Source organism: Podarcis melisellensis (assembly GCF_964234715.1).
Source record: "Podarcis melisellensis genome assembly, chromosome: 1".
Taxonomy (NCBI): Eukaryota; Metazoa; Chordata; class Lepidosauria; order Squamata; family Lacertidae; genus Podarcis; species Podarcis melisellensis.
This window is the reverse complement of record NC_138528.1, coordinates 116,796,309-116,816,321: the sequence shown is the minus strand read 5'-3', so window position 1 is coordinate 116,816,321 and position 20,013 is coordinate 116,796,309. Positions and strand designations below refer to the sequence as shown.

General features: G+C 42.8%; 1 protein-coding gene across 1 annotated transcript in view; it reads left to right on the top strand.

The window, feature by feature from the left end:
* The window catches only part of MYO3B (myosin IIIB), a 288,566-nt gene that overhangs the window by 118,992 nt on the left and 149,561 nt on the right, over positions 1 to 20,013 (top strand). Inside the window, exons 11-16 of the mRNA XM_081899516.1 lie at positions 3,642 to 3,738; positions 7,399 to 7,515; positions 8,422 to 8,526; positions 12,536 to 12,619; positions 13,735 to 13,937; positions 15,541 to 15,639. Coding sequence (XP_081755642.1) covers positions 3,642 to 3,738; positions 7,399 to 7,515; positions 8,422 to 8,526; positions 12,536 to 12,619; positions 13,735 to 13,937; positions 15,541 to 15,639 — 705 coding nt within the window. The remainder of the gene's footprint in view (positions 1 to 3,641; positions 3,739 to 7,398; positions 7,516 to 8,421; positions 8,527 to 12,535; positions 12,620 to 13,734; positions 13,938 to 15,540; positions 15,640 to 20,013) is intronic.

Below are 20,013 nucleotides of genomic sequence, written 5' to 3'. Positions count from 1 at the left end.
TGTTCTTCCTGTGTGTGGCAATTATTCTCTCCGTGGTGTTTTTACCTGTCCTTGTAAAATGTAATGTCTATACTTTCCCAGCTGTTGCTGCTTTCCATCATGCCTTGAGCGGAGCTGATATCCCACCGTTGTTTCAGAAATTTCTTTGTTGCTCCTTCCCGTGCCTCGTTGTTTTGCAGATTTAACAACAGCTGCAAAAATCACTCTGTCCCAATACATTCATGAGTAATTCAATAGAGAGAGAAAAAACATTCATTTTTCTATTGAATTACTCATGGCATTTGTTACTATTTTGAGTTGCTGTTGCTTTGTGCAATTTTTAAAGTCATTCGCTGTATGCAAGTATATACACACACAAACAGTGGTACCTCGGGTTACATATGCTTCAGGTTACATACGCTTCAGGTTACAGACTCCGCTAACCCAGAAATAGTACCTCGGGTTAAGAACTTTGCTTCAGGATGAGAACAGAAATCGTGCGGCGGTGGCAGCGAGAGGCCACATTAGCTAAGGTGGTGCTTCAGGTTAAGAACAGTTTCAGGTTAAGAACGGACCTCCGGAATGAATTAAGTACGTAACCAGAGGTACCACTGTACACACACACACCCCAACCCAACTATAAAAAGCAGAGTGTCTTTTCTGTTTGGAAATGAGGCCAGTATATTGTCTATGCATTACATTGCATATCTTTCAATGCCCTGAAAGGTCTTACCATTGTTCTGTTTGGTTTGCATGCTATTACCCCAGCCTTATCAGATTGCTACTGCCTTCTGTACAGGAAGTCGTACACAGGAGCAATCTGTCAAGAGTGTCATTGAGGATCAATTCTAAATGGTACCCAGCAGGATGCTGTTGTATCTCAGTGGGTGCACCGCATTCTACGCTTTGGTTATATTGGACGCTGGAATTAAGCCCTCGGGCTTTTGCATGTACAGCAGGTACACTGTGTTGTACCATACTGTACTACCAATCTGTTAAAAAAAATTCTGGCCTTACAGTTTGATAAATTAGGACATCCTATTTAAAAGCAAAAGGTATTTGTTGGCATTTCCAAAGATTCCTCCCATGTAATCAGATTATATGGGGGTTATGGGGCAGTATGTCTTTGCTTCTAATTCTGTAACTCAGAGGTGATAATTTAAGCTGCAAGGAGAAGCTGGCTGAAGGCTCTTGGAATTTAGCATGTCCTAGCAGTTGTGGTTCAGAAATGTCATCTTGGACAAGTTCTAGGGCCATGCAAGACGACGCTTTGGCAGACGTAGAGGTAACAGGGTAAATACTCTTGATTTTTGACTATAGCCCTGGTCATGGTCACATTCAGATTGCACAATGCATGTATGAGGGAGAAGGAATGTGACTAGCTAGAAGTGACTTCAAGAGTGTATGCGGAAGTGGAACTAACTTACACCAAGATGGAATGACTGAAAAAAAATATAGAATTTTATACTTGGTTCTCTATTGAAAGACTTGCTGCTACATAGTGTAGTGTTGGGTGTGTCTTATTGACAGTATTAGCCATTCTTGCATAGAGATACATGGCAAGTAGACTTAAGCGGCAAAATTTTGGGCTGCACCACTTCCGATTGCAAAGTGGGAGTGAAACGTGTGAGTAGTCCTCCATGTCACATTTTTCTTGCATGTAGCATATCAATGGCAAAGTTTTAGAAGAGACTTCTTCCTGGCGTGTGGTCTTACAATATGGAGATAATTTTTTTACGTTGGCACAGGCATTAAAAATATAGTATTACACCGGCTGTCTAGAGCGGTATGGCCCACAATTCTACAATCTCATTTGCACAATGTGTAGAACGGTGACAAGTCACCCACACCGGGCAAAAAGATTCCTGCATTGCAGGCGGTTGGACTAGATGATCCTTGTGGACCCTTCCAACTCTACAATTCTATGATTCTAAGCCCCACTTAAGTTAAATGGGTCTAGGATGAATGCATAGGATCACAACCTTCTTGCCCATTTTATCTCCTGGATTCAGGATGGACTGCTGCAACATATCCTTATCTCCTTTTATTTCATTTTACGGAGACTGCAAACGTTTGGATAATCTATCAGGTGGTCACACCATAACGATTTAAAGATTTAATGCATGCTATTAAGAAGGAATGAGTGTCCCAGTGACAGCAGCAAGGACACCAAAGACATATAGTGAACTCCAGAATGACTTATTGGGATGCAAGGACACTTGTTAGTAAACATGTTGTGCACAGGAACTTACTATCATACAATGGATAATGTATGCAGTCTATATTTTCATATCTTAACTATTACTTTTTAAGAATTGTCGTTTGATCTGCTTGGGTAAAACGTGTGTGTGTGTGTGTTGTGCAGTTGTTCCCAGTAGATCCATTGATTTTTATAAACCTTTTTCTTCTATAACATGTATTTTTGTGTATTTGCACTACAAATGTATATTTGTACCAATCTAGTTGTTTTATTTTCTTCCAAAAGATCCTAGTAACAGTAGATTGATGAGTGCTGTATATCATCTGTAGGGGAGAGACCAGTTGTTTCCCTCACAGAACTTCAGTTACTAGCACCCCATGAGGAGAGGGAATGGGTTTTAAGCATCTTCAGGTCTGTAGTCAGTGCTGGATTTACATATAAGCTAAACAAGCTATAGCTTAGGGCCCCACTCTCTTGAGCCCCCCCCCCAAAAAAAAATTAAAGGGAAAAAATACCCTAGATGTACATTTCCAAAATATAAGATAAAAAAACAAATAAAATAGAACCTACATATAGCAACCGTGTTTTATGTTGTGTATGGACCTTTTAGGTCCATAATTTACCATATAGCATATTTTGAATTATGGTGCTGGAGGAAACTCTTGAGAGTCCCATGGACTGCAAGAAGATCAGACCTCTCCATTCTTAAGGAAATCAGCCCTGAGTGCTCACTGGAAGGACAGATCTTGAAGCTGAGGCTCCAATACTTTGGCCACCTCATGAGAAGGGAAGACTCCCTGGAAAAGACCCTGATGCTGGGAAAGATGGAGGGCACAAGGAGAAGGGGATGACAGAGGACGAGATGGTTGGACAGTGTTCTCGAAGCTACCAACATGAGTTTGACCAAACTCGGGAAGCAGTGGAAGACAGGAGTGCCTGGCCTGCTCTGGTCCATGGAGTCACAAAGAGTCGGACACGACTAAACAACAACAACATATATTCAACACAAAAAGCAGTGACAATTTGTTGTTGACAAAGGACAGCTGGACATATAAAGGGCCCCATTACCTTCAGTAGCTTAGGGCCTCATCAAACCTAAAATCGGCCCTGTCTGTAGTGCAGGTATGTCTCCAGGGGTCAGCAAATTTTTCAGCAGGGGGCCTTTCCACTGTCCCTCAGACCTTGTGGGGGGCTGGACTATATTTTGAAGGGGGGCGGGGAATTGAATTCCTATGACCCATAAATAACCCAGAGATGCATTTAAAATAAAAGGACACATTCTACTCATGTAAAAACACGCTGATTCCCAGACCGTCTGCGGACCGCATTTAGAAGGTGATTGGGCTGGATCCGGCCCCCGGGCCTTAGTTTGAGTTAGGCCAATCACAAGCTCAATGATCATTGCCTATGGCCAAATACCTACACGGGAACAGAGATTTCACACAGATACTCTTGTTTACAGGCATGAGCGAATACACACTCGAAGACCGTATCGTGTTGATACGTCTGACAAATACTCTCCAGATGATGATCTGGTAAACCTTGAAGTCCTGGATGAGGTAAGGTATGACAAGTTAATGAATTCTCAGTACTCGGTCTTACCGCTTGCTCTTGCCTTCCAGGCGTTATTCATATTTCTTACAATATCGCCATGTCACCAAGTTAATTGTTCATAGTCCTGACATAATGAGAAAACTGTGTCATATGATTATGATCTCCTATCAGGGGTTCATTTATATTCTGAGCATTTAGATTGTTCTGTTACACAGGAGAAGCAGATGATGGATGGCAGTAGGTTACATTATTATTTGTGCTTGCTGCAATGAGAAGCTCAGCTCCAAACATCAAGATTAAAGAGGGTGTATATTTCAGAACTACTTCTCAATTGGGGCTTATGCATTAAAAGTATATCACTATTATAAACATAGCAACTTTAGTCAAACCATGCACATCTCTTCCCACTTACATAAACTTGGTTCTTGTAGCTCCAGTGATCTTTCACACTTACAAATGCATGGCAATTTATCGGACAGGGAAAGAGGCAGAGAGATCTAACCACCACTCCTTGAATGATCCATTTTCTTCCATCTTTCTCCGCCCTGAAATATTCCAACTTCCTGTTGCCCATATCCATCTCTTTCAGCCTGTTTACTTTGTCTCATAAAACTGAGCAAAAGCTGTTGAAAAAGGAGCTGGCTTTTGTTTGCACAGACCCAGTACTGGTGCCGCTTCTTGGTGATTCTGGAGTGTGATAGACGGATCACCCACTAGCTGGCTTTGAACTGTATGATTTGTTGGGCCCAAGCGAAATGGCCAAGGAGTGCTTGAGCTACAGCACTGCTAAGCATGTTGTAGACCTGATCAACCCTTTCCATGGAAGACCACAAGGTGGGGGCACTGGGGCAGTGTAGCATAAACAGGCAGCAGGGAAGAGCTTAGCTAGATCTTCTTTATGTGCACATTTGTCTTGCCCAAAGCAGCGGAACACAATGAAGCAAGCAATCACCAGTTTGCTTGTATGTATGTACATACAAGCAAACTGGTGATGGTGGGACGTGGGTGGCGCTGTGGGTTAAACCACTGAGCCTAGGACTTGCCGATCAGAAGGTCGGCGGTTCGAATCTCCGCGACGGGGTGAACTCCCGTTGCTCAGTCCCTGCTCCTGCCTACCTACCTATGTCAAAGTGCAAGTAGATAAATAGGTACCGCTCTGGCGGGAAGGTAAACGGCATTTCCGTGTGCTGCTCTGGTTCGCCAGAAGCGGCTTAGTCATGCTGGCCACATGACCCGGAAGCTGTATGCCGGCTCCCTCGGCCAGTAAAGCGAGATGAGCGCTGCAACCCCAGAGTCGGCCATGACTGGACCTAATGGTCAGGAGTCCCTTTATCTTTTTATGTATGTATGTACGTATGTATGTATGTATGTATGTATGTATGGTAAGTGACCCCTGGATGGTTAAATCCAGTCAAAGGCGACTATGAAGTTGCGGCATTCATCTCGCTTTCAGGCTGAGGGAGCCAGTGTTTGTCCACAGACAGATTTCTGGATCATGTAGCCAGCATGACTAAACCGCTTCTGGCACAAAGGAACACAGTAAAGGAAACCAGAGTGCACGGAAACACCGTTTACCTTTCCGCTGCAGCGGTACCTATTTATCTACTCTGACATGCTTTCAAACTGCTAGGTTGGCAGGAGCTGGGACAGAGCAATGGGAGCTCACCCCATTGCGGGGATTCGAACCGCTGACCTTCCGATTGGCAAGCCCAAGAGGCTCAGTGGTTTAGACTACAGTGTCACCCACATTCCACATGTGTATGGATCTTTCTTTCTTTCTTTCTTTCTTTCTTTCTTTCTTTCTTTCTTTCTTTCTTTCTTTCTTTCTTCCCCTACTACCATTCTAGGGGTGCCAAGTTGAATAAAATAGGTGGGGCAGATAAGCCCCGCCCCACATATTTGATCACATGACATGATGCATGCACACCATTTGAATGGCAGTGCCCATCAACTGGGGGGGGGGCTGCTTCTCAAATACGCTGTTGGTCGAGGTTGAGGTCACTTCGGCCCTTAGGAATTGGCTCCTATGCCTCTTGCCCCCAGATAAAAATCCTGGTCAGGTTGCACATTTTGATTCCTAACCTGCCTTCCAGAAGCACTAGAGACTTGCTGTTGAATAAATAAATCTCTGGGGCCCCGTGTAGGTGTGTCCCTTGGCGCAATTGCTCCTGTTACACCAGGGATAATCTGCCCTTGCACATGGGTCCCCAGTGGAAATGATGGATCCAGAAGACTGCCAGACTGTGTACAGTGGTACCTCGGGTTACATACGCTTCAGGTTACATACGCTTCAGGTTACAGACTCCGCTAACCCAGAAATAGTGCCTCAGGTTAAGAACTTTGCCTCAGGATGAGAACAAGAATCGTGCGGCGGCAGCAGGAGGCCCCATTAGCTAAAGTGGTACCTCGGGTTAAGAACAGTTTCAGGTTAAGAACAGACCTCCAGAACAAATTAAGTTCTTAACCCGAGGTACCACTGTACCTGCTTTTTGAGAGGCGGTGCAACCCCTTCCAAAATTAGACCCACGTAAGGGGCCTAAGTCTTCTCAGCGTTCAGCTTCAGTTTGTTGGTCTCTATCCTGCTCCCCACTGCACCCAGGCAGTGATTCAAAACCCACACTGCCCCGCCTGACACACATGTAACAAAAATAGGGCTAGGTGCTGTCAGTATATACAGTGGAACCTTGGTTCTTGAATGTCTCTGTTGACGAATGTTTCGGAACCCGAACGCCGAAAACCCGGAAGTAAATGCTTCCGTTTTCAAACACGCCTCAGAAGTCGAACGGCTTCTGCTGTGTGTTTTTCAGTTTTCTCAACTGAAGTTGCTGACAGCCCTTTGTGCCTCGGTTTTCAAATGTTGCAGAAGTCAAACGGTCTCCTGGAATGGATTATGTTCAAAAACCAAGGTTCCACTGTATGTGGAACGTGAACCTGTATTTTCATATCAGAGAAGTATTCGTTTGCTTTGACACAATAAAACTTTATGGGCTGACTTTATTTTCATAGTTTGTGATCCTTTTATCAAAGTGTGGTCAGGGTCCTACAGCTAATAAAAATTGGCACACATGCATAAAGGTAGAAAATTAGATTTGTTAGCTCTGTCTAGTTTTACTATTTTTATTATTTTAGTTGAGAAGAAAACAGGGACTCAGCCGTACCAGCGCTAAGTGCATTTTATGTGGCAATTGATTTCAGTGGGCAATTGAAATTAATTGCACGTAAAAGGGCTTCACTTTGAGCCTTAGGTAAAATGCCTCAATTGTAAGCAAAATCATTGTACATTTTGTGCTTATAGCAAGAAATTCAGCTGATTGTTATGTTATTGTGTGGATTTTTTTAAATAAATAAATCAGGAAGTTACGGTAAATATATTTTTGTTGTCTCTTTCCATTCCCGGTGTGGTACAGTTTATTTCTCTGACCCAAACAATGATTGAAATGTAATAGATAGGTTTATTGCTTTTAATGTGGCCTACCGTTATAGATTTATCTCGGAGAGAGATATGAGCCTTGGAAAAAATGGTTTGATACGGCAAAGTCAATATTTGACATAAGTGACAAATAACATTTGAGATTTTCGCTTATTGCTTCTTGCAGTTGATGTACTTGTGATGAGTTTCCTGTCTGCAAAATACTGCTTAACTGTAAAACTTCCCATGTTTTCAGGAGACAATTATCCATCAGTTGCAGAAGCGCTATGCAGACTTACAAATTTATACTTACGTTGGGGATATCTTAATAGCCTTAAACCCCTTCCAGAATCTCAGCATATATTCTCCGCAGGTAAGAGAATCTTGGGAATGTATCCAGGGTGGGAGCTTTGTGATGGTGGAAAGAACTGCTAATGGGAGCCAAGGCACACCCCTCTCCCCTTCTGCACCCATCTGTGCCTTGTCCCATTCTCTTTCCAGATGTTCCCTCACTTCTCAAGAGCAGTTTGAAGGGACAGGGTGCGGAGACATGGGAGGCTGCGATGGACAGGAGGGATCTGGGCAGGAGGGATTCTTGCACAAGCAGAATTTGCTTCCACTACTACTTTTGGCTAGGGACGCAGGTGGCGCTGTGGGTTAAACCACAGAGCCTAGGACTTGCCGATCAGAAGGTCAGCAGTTTGAATCCCCACAACAGGGTGAGCTCCCGTTGCTCGGTCCCTGCTCCTGCCAACCTAGCAGTTCGAAAGCACATCAAAGTCAAGTAGATAAATAGGTACCACTCCAGCGGGAAGGTAAACGGCGTTTCCGTGCGCTGCAGCCAATCGGAAGCCGCGCCTTGGTTTTTGAACATTTTTGGAAGTTGACCAGACTTTCGGAACGGATTCCATTCAAGAACCAGGGTACGACTGTAATCTGTTTGCCCTCAGGCCCTTTGTTTCATTATACGGTGAAGTGTTGGGAGTCATGTTAAAACTGAGACACTGTAGCTCAGTAGAACAGCACATGGGTTGCATGCAGAAGTTTCAATCTCTGGTTTCTCCACTTAAAAAGAATCAGGTGATGGGTCACCTGACTAGGCCAGATGGACAAATAATCTGACCTTTATATAGCAGACTCGGCGATCCCACTGAAAAATGCAAGCAGCACATGGGAGTGGGGTGGGAAGTTTTTGTTCATTTATTTTTTAACTGGTGGGTGGGGCTTCTTATGACATGGCACACATGTTGTGCTTTGACACCTCTATTTTTTCGTTTAGTTCTCCAAGCTTTACCACGGCGTGAAGCGCTCCTCAAACCCACCCCATATATTTGCCTCTGCAGACGCCGCTTATCAAGGCATGATAACTTTCAACAAAGACCAGGTAGGGAAATGTTTTAAATGCATAAATATTTTTTTTAATGCTGTTGTCTATACCAGTGTTTCCCACCTGCTTTCTCCCACAGACCACTTGAAAATTGCTGAGGGTCTTAATTCTTTTACCCCCACCTGCTGTAGCAATTGCAATATACTGTGCCTGATTCTGTGTGATTTTTAATTGTATTTTATTGCTTCTTTTATTCTTTATATTGTATTTTATTGTATTCGGATGGTAAGTCTTCTTCACAGACACTGCAGACCACCTGAACAAAGCTCGTGGACCACAGTTTGGGAACCCTTGGTCTACACAATGCAAGAGCATGTTGAATTTTTAGTTCACGTCAAACTTTCTGTGTGGAGCTTTCTGAAGTTTCACACGGCTAAAATAGAACCCTGAAGATCCCAGCACTGCTCCAAACATCATGGCTTTGAAGTGTATACCTATGATTTTGAATTTGAACCTGACAAATACAAGATTGAAAACGTGTATCCTAGAGGACGGGACGTGAGTGTTGCTGTGGGTTAAACCACAGAGCCTAGGACTTGCCAATCAGAAGTTTGACGGTTTGAATCCCCGCAACGGGGTGAGCTCCTGTTGCTCGGTCCCTGCTCCTGCCAACCTAGCAGTTTGAAAGCACGTCAAAGTGCAAGTAGATAAATAGGTACCACTCTGGCAGGAAGGTAAACGGCGTTTCCGTGCGCTGCTGTGGTTTGCCAGAAGCGGCTTAGTCATGCTGGCCACATGACCCGGAAGCTGTACGCTGGCTCGCTCGGCCAATAAAGCTAGATGAGCACCGCAACCCCAGAGTCAGTCATGACTGGATCTAATGGTCAGGGGCCCCTTTACCTTTATCTTAGAGGTTGCAGTTGGGGAAAAATCTGGAGTCAAAATCAAGAGATTTTAAATTCAGCTTCATTATCCCCACAGGTAACATTTTGTGGGTCAGATTATTCATACACAGCAACTCATGGGATTATGTTTAATGTTCCTTGTATTGGGGCAAGAAGCTATCTGCTGCTGGCCCTGCAGTGCACTAGTGAATGCCCCCACCCATGACACAGCTTGTTAAAAACAATTTAGAACACTTAAGGGTGTGTTGATGCAGACCTGGGTCAGGCAGGTAGACTAGGGTGGATGAAAAGAACTATAGTTCCCTGAGTTCTTTCAGGAAAGGGAACGACTAATTAATTTCCCTAGTTTAAGTCTGTGTTGTAAGCAGGCTTCTAATCTGACTCAGGGTTTCAACCAGCAGGGCATGTAATAATTAATTTGCATGCTGCCAAGAGAGCAATTTATGCCTCCCTTTAGGTCAGATGTGCGTTGGTGGACTTTGGGAGAAGACTAGGAAGTACCAGACTCTTGTGGCTATAAGTCAAAGAAAGTAAGAGTCATTAACTCTGTGATCACTCATTTTCATGGTAAAAACACAATAGGGATACTTCTAATATAACTGTAATGAGGACACAAATCCAATTATATGGCAATGATTTTAATGAAAATGCAGTCGAGTGCTGCAGAAACAGGAGTCTTTATATCCCAAAGATTGCAATCTTGCAAGACTTTTTCCACATGAACTATGGCACGCAGAGATGGCTGCTGGCTCTAACAAAAGGCAGCCCTTTTAATTTGTCAGTTTTCTCCTTGGCATGGTTTGCCGCAGGATTGTACAATAATCCCGAGTCGGTATATTTTTAGATACGCATTTTAAAGAACCCCCAGAAAATAAATACAGGGATATGGCACTTTAAAAACAGTAGTGTACCCAGTTTGAAGCCTGAATGGAGAAAGAGTTAAAATTTACAGTATGTGAGGATTTCAGAATGCATTAGTTGCAGTGATCATTTAGGAGGACCAACTTTTTCAAAAGCAGCACAGCCAAAGAATGGGGATGGTTGTTCTTCTGAGATGCTCCAGGAGAGCCAAGTAAGATACTACAGCAAATGTATGGCTGCTGCCAGAAACAACCACCAGCCATTTGGCTCCCTCCTTCCACCACCCTAATACCAAGTTCAAAGTGCTGGTTTTAAGCTATAAAGCCTTAAACGGCTCAGGACCGCGATATCTCAAGGACTGCCTCTTTCCATATGAAGCTACCCGAACCCTGAGATCATCTTCTGAGGCCCTCCTTCGTGTGCCTCCTCCTTCAGAGGTCCGGAGGGAGGCAACATGAGAACAGGGCCTTCTCTGCAGTGGCTCTCTGTCTGTGGAATGCTCTCCCCAGAGAAGTTCGCCTGGCGCCTTCATTATACAGCTTTAGGCGCCAGACAAAAAATTTCATTTTTAACCAGGCCTTTGGTTGACCTGATTGACATCCTATACCCTTTTAAAATGTGGCTCTTTTTGTGCGGCTATTATTGGGTTATTCTTTTATTCTAATTTTATATATTGGGATCTTTTCTGTGAACTGCCCTGAGACCTCCTGGTATAGGGCAGTATATAAATTCAAAACAAACAAACGAAACTTAAATATATATTTGGTTTATACTGTGCCCTTCAATGGATTCCCAGGATGTCTTTCAAAAAGTCCAAATTTTGAGAGACTGCTTTCTTTCTTACTTACCTAAGTAGTCACACCAATGTTTGCCAGAAAACTTCTCCTGCAAGTTCCAAAGAGATCTGACCACCACCCTTGTAATTTGGAACAGGGTCTTCAGTGTGGCTGCCCCTGCTCTGTAGAACAGCATTCCTGTCAAGATTCAACATGCACCCCCTAGCTGCACTTAATGGTTTGATCCTTAAACTTTCATGTATCTCATGGAAGCTTGACTTCCATGACTCAACCCTACCTAGCTCAAGTTGCAGCAAAGGGAACAAGCTGTATAAATATGGTAGTCCATAGCAGCTATCTGACAAAGGTTGATTTCAGGGCAATCTGATCCTAGCCTTGTTGACTTGGCACATCCATCTTTATCAATTTGAATGAGATGACCAGCAACAGTATCTCATGTGGTCCATTCCAGCTTCACAGTTCTATGTTTGCTTGGCTCACTTGCCAACTCTTGACCTGGAATGATCAGACCCAGTACCTGAAAGGTTCTGTTTTTTGCAGGTAATTTTTTTGCAGGTAATGTAAATTTTTTTTGCAGGTAATGTAAAGGGGCTTCTCTATACCCCCAACCTTGTTTCTTCCAGGTGTTTTGGACTATAAATCCCAACAGCTCTGGCCAGCAAGGCCAATGGTCATGGATGATGTAGTGTCAAACCTTTGGTGGATACTAGGTTAGATTCAAAGACAGAAGGACTGTTCAGGTCAAGAGATGATGATTGTTCATCTTGAAATGTTCCCAATCCTGATATTTCACACATTAATCACGCTAATTGACAACATTCTTCATGGTTGAGGAATATAATGCTATAACATGACGTTGTAGCATTACATAGTGGCAGGTGCATTTGGTATCATATGTGCTTTTAAACTGACTATACTTTCGGCTTTTCCCACTGATTTTATTGTTATTTAACCCAATGCCTATCATTGTGCAAGAAGCAAGAGAGGTCCAGTATACCTGAATGAGTGTCTCCACCCCCATCGTTCTGCCCGGACACTGAGGTCCAATGCCGAGGGCCTTATGGCGGTTCCCTCCCTGCAAGAAGCCAAGTTACAGGGAACCAGGCAGAGGGCCTTCTCGGTAGTGGCACCCGCCCTGTGGAACACCCTCCCACCAGATGTCAAAGAGAAAAACAACTACCAGACTTTTAGAAGACAAATGAAGGCAGCCCTGTTTAGAGAAGCTTTTAATGTTTGACAGACCATTGTATTTTAATATTTTGTTGGAAGCCACCCAGAGTGGCTGGGGAAACCCAGACAGATGGACGGGGTATAAATAATATATGATGATGATGATGGTGATGCAATATTTTAAAATCAAGTTGAGCATGACTGGTTGACCTCTTCAAAGGCAGCCAAATTGAAGATGCTCTGCTGTCTCAATGGTCTGTTAAGGTGCATGTCTGGGGAGATTAACCACTGGAGCGGTAAGTGATGCATATTTACCTCTGTTTTGTGTGTCAGTGCATTATCATCAGCGGAGAGAGCGGTGCTGGGAAGACCGAAAGTGCCCATCTCATTGTGCAGCATTTGACCTTCTTGGGAAAGGTATCTATTGACTGCCATGGTAGCATGAATGTCTGTCAGCAGTGCAAAGTACTGCCTGCATTTGTCCACAGCGCTAAAATCATGCTCCCCTTCCCATCGTCTCCTCCAGCATGGCTGCAAGGAGACGATTGGAAATGTCTGCTTCTGTTTTCAATTGGCCACAGTTTGAAGTCGGCTTGTTTTAGTCCCTCACCGTTAACATTAACTGCAGTTTGCCTGGGCTTTGATGTCACACTAAGCTGCAAAGCGATTAGTCAAAAACGGGAGTGAAAGATTCAGAAGTCCTCCTCACCGCTATGCTGGGGGGAGCAGGAGGGAAGTGTGTGATCCTGGTCCTCTATTAGATTTGATCGCATAATGCTTAGCCACAGTTTAGCATTAGATGCAAACGTTCCTTTCATGCAGTTCCACTTATAGATCCTGCCTGATTGCAAAAGTAGGTGTGGTAATGGTCTGGCCGGGAAAAGCAAGATTTGATAGGGTTGCAAACAACACAGGTGACTTGAGGGGTGCATCTTAAGGATTATTGGCAATGTCATACAAAACCTGTGGATTGTAGGCATAGCTGTCAACCGTCCCTTATTTGGCGGGAAAGTCCCTTATCCCAGCCAAATGTCCCACTTCTCTCCCTTATTGATGATGTCCCTTAAATTTCCTGGGTTTGAAAGGAAGCAGCTCCTCTCCCTCCCTCCCTGCCAGCCAGGGAGGAGGGAGGCTCCAACTGTGTTGCTTGGCTGCGTTGCTCACCCAATAAGGAGTCTAAGAACGACTGGGGGGTGGAGCTTGCATGCTTTGTGCCGATCAAATTGGCTGTGTTGCCTGGGGACTCGCCTTTGCTCAGCGCTTCCCAGCGGAGAAGTGACGGTGGTTTTCCTTGCTGCATCCCCTTTGCCGGGTTGCTGTGTTGTGGGAAACACCGCTTGAGGCTTCATTTAGCTGCTGGTTGACTAAAATCCCTTATTTTGCTTCCTGATCCCTTATTTTTGAGGCTGCTGGTCCCTTATTTCCAAATCTGTAAGTTGACAGCTATGATTATACGTCTTTGGGGTAAAGAGATCTTCATGTTTTAAGAAAACAGCTGGGGAATCCCTTGTAACCTGTTCCCGTCTGTGAAGGCTAGCAATCGTGCTTTGCGGGAGAAGATTCTCCAGGTGAACCCCCTGGTTGAAGCCTTTGGAAATGCCTGCACTGCCATCAATGACAACTCCAGCCGTTTTGGGAAATACCTGGAAATGATGTTTACACCAACAGGAGCCGTCATGGGAGCAAAGATTTCCGAATATCTACTGGAAAAATCCAGAGTTATAAAACAAGCTGTGTAGGTATAAATTTGAATATTTCGCTCCCACCCGCCCCTCAGCTAGAAGCAATTTTACTTTCCTAGAAAATACACACACATAGGGCAATATTTTCAATGCAATTTCTTCCAAGCAAGAGGCATTATCACAGATCAAGCATACCGTATTTTTCCGTGTATAAGAGCCCCTCCCCCCCCATTTCTAACCTTATTTTAGAATAAAAAAGCCTAGTCTTATACACGGAAAAGTACGGTACAGTGGTACCTCGGGTTACATACGCTTCTGGTTACATATGCTTCAGGTTACAGACTCTGCTAACCCAGAAATATTACCTCGGGTTAAGAACTTTGCTTTAGGATGAGAACAGAAATCGTGCTCTGGCGGCGCCGCAGCAGCAGGAGGCCCCATTAGCTAAAGTGGTACCTCAGGTTAAGAACAGTTTCAGGTTAAGAATGGACCTCCAGAACGAATTAAGTTCTTAACCCGAGGTACCACTGTATACACAGCCAGGTTGCTCACCGGTGCAGAATAACAAACCCCTGTGTTGCAAACTTAACACAACAAACAACACAAGCAACACGATGACCAGTATACTAGATAGCACTGCAATTCTTGTTGCATAATATACATAATTTAGTACAACAAAATCAAAATGTGTACACTTGTAAATTCTCTAATATATTTGAAATCAAGTGAACACATGCCTGTCAATCTTTGAAAGTCCGTAGAAGTATAATAAGTCTGTAGTTGAAACAAAGTAATAGATGCTATCCTGTGGGCTAAGCGGTAAAACTTTTTAGGCTTTCTGATAAAACCTTACATCAGATAACGATCGCCTAGCCTCCAGAACAGGCCCGACTGCACCATCTGCTAATTAGTTTCCTGACTGAATTAAAAGTGCTGGTTTCAGCCTATAACACATTATGCTACTCAGGACCCCGATATCTCAAGTGCCACATCTTTCTACATAAACCAGCCCAGATCCTATAGTCTGCATCAGAGGCAATTCTCCATGTTCCTCATCTGAGGGAGGTGCAGAAAATAGCAACATGAAAAGAACTTTTCACAGGTGCCCTCCTATTTGTGGAATGCTCTCTCAAGAGAGAGGATGCGGGTGGCGCTATGGGTTAATCCACAGAGCCTAGGACTTGTTGATCAGAAGGTCAGCGGTTCGAATCCCCACGATGGGGTGAGCTCCTGTTGCTCAGTCCCTGCTCCTGCCAACCTAGCAGTTCGAAAGCACATCATAGTACAAGTAGATAAATAGGTACTGCTCCAGTGGGAAGGTAAACTGTGTTTCCATGCACTGCTCTGGTTCACCAGAAGCGGCTTCGTCATGCTGGCCACATGACCCGGAAGCTGCACACCGGCTCGCTCAGCCATTAAAGTGAGATGAGCGCCACAACCCCAGAGTCGGCCACGACTGGACCTAATGGTCGGGTTCCCTTTACCTTTAACTTTACCTCTCAAGAGAAACAGTGCTGTTGTGAGAATAGGCATATGCACAATGGATGTAGGTATATGTTTGCACATATAATAAAAGTGTTGGGTATAGAGGTATGACATATTTAATACGTTACTATATAAGCCATCAAAGTAACTTCTTTTCTTTCTCTTTAACAGAGGGGAGAAAAACTTCCACATATTTTATTATATATATGCTGGCCTTTATCACCAGAAAAAACTCTTTGAATATAAGCTGCCTGAGAAAAAGCCTCCCAGGTAACCCATTACTAATTTGATTTTAATACCAGTTGTAATTAGCTATTGATTAGCTGTTGCTTCCAGCTTGATGCTTGAGTTAGAATATTCATTAACCCTTCCCCAACCCTTAAGGAACCTTTGTCAGCCTCTCATGTGTAAAAGTGGATAGATAAGATGGGAATTTGACCTGCGATGCTGTTTTGGCTAAGCCATGCCCACCTGCTCTACACCTGACATCATGGGGAATATATGAGGTACAGGACAGGTAAAGGTGGGGCCTTGCAATTCTGTCCAAGTGCCAGGCATAGACCTGTAAACAATGATGTACAAACATGCCTCAGTTCACTTTGTTATTTTCTGTTGAACTGCAGTGACCCCATGGACCAGAGCACGTCAGGCACTCCTGTCTTCCACTGCCTCCCGCAGTTTGGTCAAACTCATGCTGGTAGATTCGGGAACACTGTCCAACCATCTCGTCCTTTGTCGTCCCCTTCTCCTTGTGCCCTCCATCTTTTCCAACATCAGGGTCTTTTCTAGGGAGTCTTCTCTTCTCATGAGGTGGCCAAAGTATTGGAGCCTCAGCTTCAGGATCTGTCCTTCCAGTGAGCACTCAGGGCTGATTTCTTTCTGAATGGATAGGTTTGATCTTCTTGCAGTCCATGGGACTCTCAAGAGTCTCCTCCAGCACCATAATTCAAAAGCATTAATTCTTCGGCGATCAGCCTTCTTTATGGTCCAGCTCTCACTTCCATACATCATTTGTTGGAAGCTGCGCAGAGTGGTTGTGGCAACCCAGTCAGATGGATGACATGTGAATATATATTATTATTATTATTATTATTATTATTATTATTATTATTACTCTCAAGTAAGTGGGGTTAGGAATGCAGCCACTCTCGCCTCCTTGATTTCATTTTTTTTTTTTATAATAATGTTTTTATTTGCTTTTTTCCAAGGTCAGATACATCGTCAGTTATTCAACAAAGGCAGTTTTACAGAAAGAAAAGGAAAAAGGTTATAAGCAAAAAAGAGATCTTACTTTACAAAACAATTTTTCATGATCTACTGGACTTCCCCACATCTTCCATCCCCTGCATCTTTTTCAATAAAATAAAGTTACAGCAAATTAATACCTTGTTTCCTGTGTTTTGTACTTTCCTCAATTGTATATTAGGTTTAGGGGAAATATTGTTAGTTCACAATTCCAACAGTCCTCAATATAGAAACTTTACCCTAGACTTTAGTCATTTCATCATCAGAACTTAAATTCAGCAATATCAAAAATTTGAAATCTGAAGCTTGTTGTCTAAAAACTTAACAAATTCTCAACATTCACATAACTTATAATGTTTTTGTAAATAGTCCTTAAATTTTTTCCAGTCCTCTTCCACTGCCTCTTCTCCCAGGTCTCGGATTCTGCCAGTCATTTCGGCCAGTTCCATATAGTCCATCAGCTGCGTATGCCACTCTTCCAGCGTGGGTAGCTCCTGTACCTTCCAATATTTAGCCAATAGAATTCTTGCTGCTGTAGTTGCATATAAAAAGAAAGTTCTATCCTTCTTTGTCACTCTCTGGCCCACAATGCCCAGGAGAAAGGCCTCTGGTTTCTTAGTAAAGGTATACTTAAATACCTTTTTCAACTCATTATAAACCATTTCCCAGAATGCCTTCACCTTCGGGCATGTCCACCAGAGGTGAAAGAACGTTCCTTCAGCTTCCTTACACTTCCAACACCTTTTATCAGACAAATGGTAAATCTTTGCAAGTTTGACTGGGGTCATGTACCACCTATATATCATTTTCATAATGTTTTCTTTCAAGGCACTACATGCCGTGAATTTCATATCGGTGTTCCATAACCTTTCCCAGTCTTCAAACATGATGTTGTAACCAATGTCTTGAGCCCATTTAATCATAGCTGATTTAACTAACTCATCTTGTGTATTCCATTTAAGCAGCAAGTTATACATTCTTGAGAGCACTTTCGTCTTAGGTTCAAGTAGTTCTGTCTCTAATTTTGATTTTTCCACCTGGAAACCAATCTTTTTATCTTTTTTAAACATCTCTTGAATTTGGGCATAGAGAAACCAGTCTCGCACCTTGTCCTTTATTTTTTCTAAACTCTGCAGCTTCCAATTATCTCCAACTTTTTCTATTATCTCACAATATTTAGCCCAACCACTCTCCATGTTAAGTACTTTGGTGGTCTTCGCCTCCGTTGGTGCCAACCACCTCGGTGTCTTATTTTCAAATAAGTCCTTGTATCTAGTCCAGACATTAAACAAAACTTTCCTGACAATATGGCTCTTGAACAATTTATGTACCTTTACCTTGTCGTACCACAAATATGCATGCCATCCAAAAGCATTGTTAAACCCTTCCAGATCTAGGACATCAGTGTTTTCTAGTAGAAACCAATCCTTCAGCCAGCAGAAGGATGCTGCCTCATAGTATAACCTTAAGTCCGGCAGGGCAAACCCCCCTCTTTCTTTAGCATCTGTTAGTATTTTAAGTTTTATCCGGGGCCTTTTGCCCTGCCAGACAAATTTCGTAATGTCCCTCTGCCACTTTCCAAAACATTCCACTCTATCCACGATCTGCAGGGTTTGAAACAAGAATAACATCTTTGGCAATACATTCATCTTTACAGCTGCAATTCTTCCCGACAAGGTAAGTTTTAGTCTTGACCAGATTTCTAAATCCTTTTTAATTTCAATCCAGCATTTTTCATAATTATCTTTGAATAAGTTCAAATTTTTCCCGGTCAAATTCACCCCCAGGTATTTCACTTTTTTAGCCACATTTAACTCCGTTTCTTTCTGAAACTCATCTATTTCTAAAGAAGTCAGATTTTTCGCCAAAACCTTTGTTTTTTGTTTGTTCAACTTGAATCCTGCCACCTGACCAAACTCATAAATTAATTCTAAAGCTCTTTTAGTACTAGATTCTGGCTCCTGTAGTGTTAAAACCAAATCATCTGCAAAGGCCTTCAACTTGTATTGTTTACCTCCGACCTGTATTCCTTGTACCTCCCGATCCTTTCTAATCAAGTTCAGCAGTACCTCCAGGACCGAGATAAATAGCAGGGGTGATAGGGGGCACCCCTGTCGTGTTCCTTTTTCAATTCTGAACTCTTCTGTCACCACATTATTCACTATCAGTTTAGCTTTTTGCTCTGAATAGATTGCTTCTATACCATTTTGAAACGCCCCTCCCACTCCCATCCCTTCCAAATTTCTCTTCATAAATTTCCAAGATATATTGTCAAAGGCCTTCTCTGCATCTATAAAAATTAATACAGCTCTTGTGTTCAAATTTGTCTGTAGTAGCTCCAGAACATCTATAATGTTCCTAGTGTTGTCAGACAGATGTCTACCAGGGAGAAAGCCTGCTTGGTCTTTATGAATTACTTCATTCAGAACTTTTTTAAATCTACTTGCCAGAATGTCAGCAAAAATTTTGTAATCCACATTCAGGAGTGAAATAGGACGATAATTCTTGAGTTGAGTCTTTTCAGATTCCAATTTTGGTATCAAAGTGATGAATGCTTCTTTCCACGATTCCGGAGCCCCCTTCCCCTCCATAATTTGGTTACACACCTCCACCAATGGTTGAATCAAATAATCTTTTAAAACCTTGTAATATTTGGAGGTGAGTCCATCTGGGCCTGGGGATTTCCCCAATTGCATGTTCTGAATGGCACTTTCTATTTCCTGCTGTGTTATTCTGTAATTCAGGGTTGTTTGTTTATCTTGGGATAATTTTTTCAATCCGTTACTTTTTAAAAATTGAATAATCTCCTCCTCCGCCTGTGGACCTTGAGTAAACAGTTTTTTGAAATATCTCTGGAAACACTTTCTAATTTCTTCTGGTTTCTGAATACTTTCTCCATCAACCTCCAAGTTGGTAATAGAATTCAATTTGTGTCTCTTTTTCAGCTGCCATGCTAATAATTTTCCACATTTGTTTGCTGATTCAAAAGATCTTTGTTTCATTTGTTTAATTTTCCATTCTACTTCTTGGTTTATCAATTTGGCATATTGTGCTTGATGGAACTTAATTTCTCTTAACACTTCTTTTGACTTTGGGTTAAGTCTAAGTCTTTTTTCACCCTCTCGTATCTTCTCTAAAATCTTATCTCTTTTCCCATTCCAGAGTTTTTTCTTAATAGAATTTTGTTGAATCAGAAACCCCCTCATTACAGCTTTGCTTGCGTCCCAGATTGTTCTCTTGTCCACCGGGGTATTCATATTGATTTCAAAATAATCCTTCAACGTTTTTTGGGCCTTCTTCACAATCTCCTGATCTCTGAACAAAGTGTCATTCATTCTCCATCTGAAGGATCCAGCTGGCACAAGTCTCAGATCCATTTTCAATGCGTTATGGTCGGAG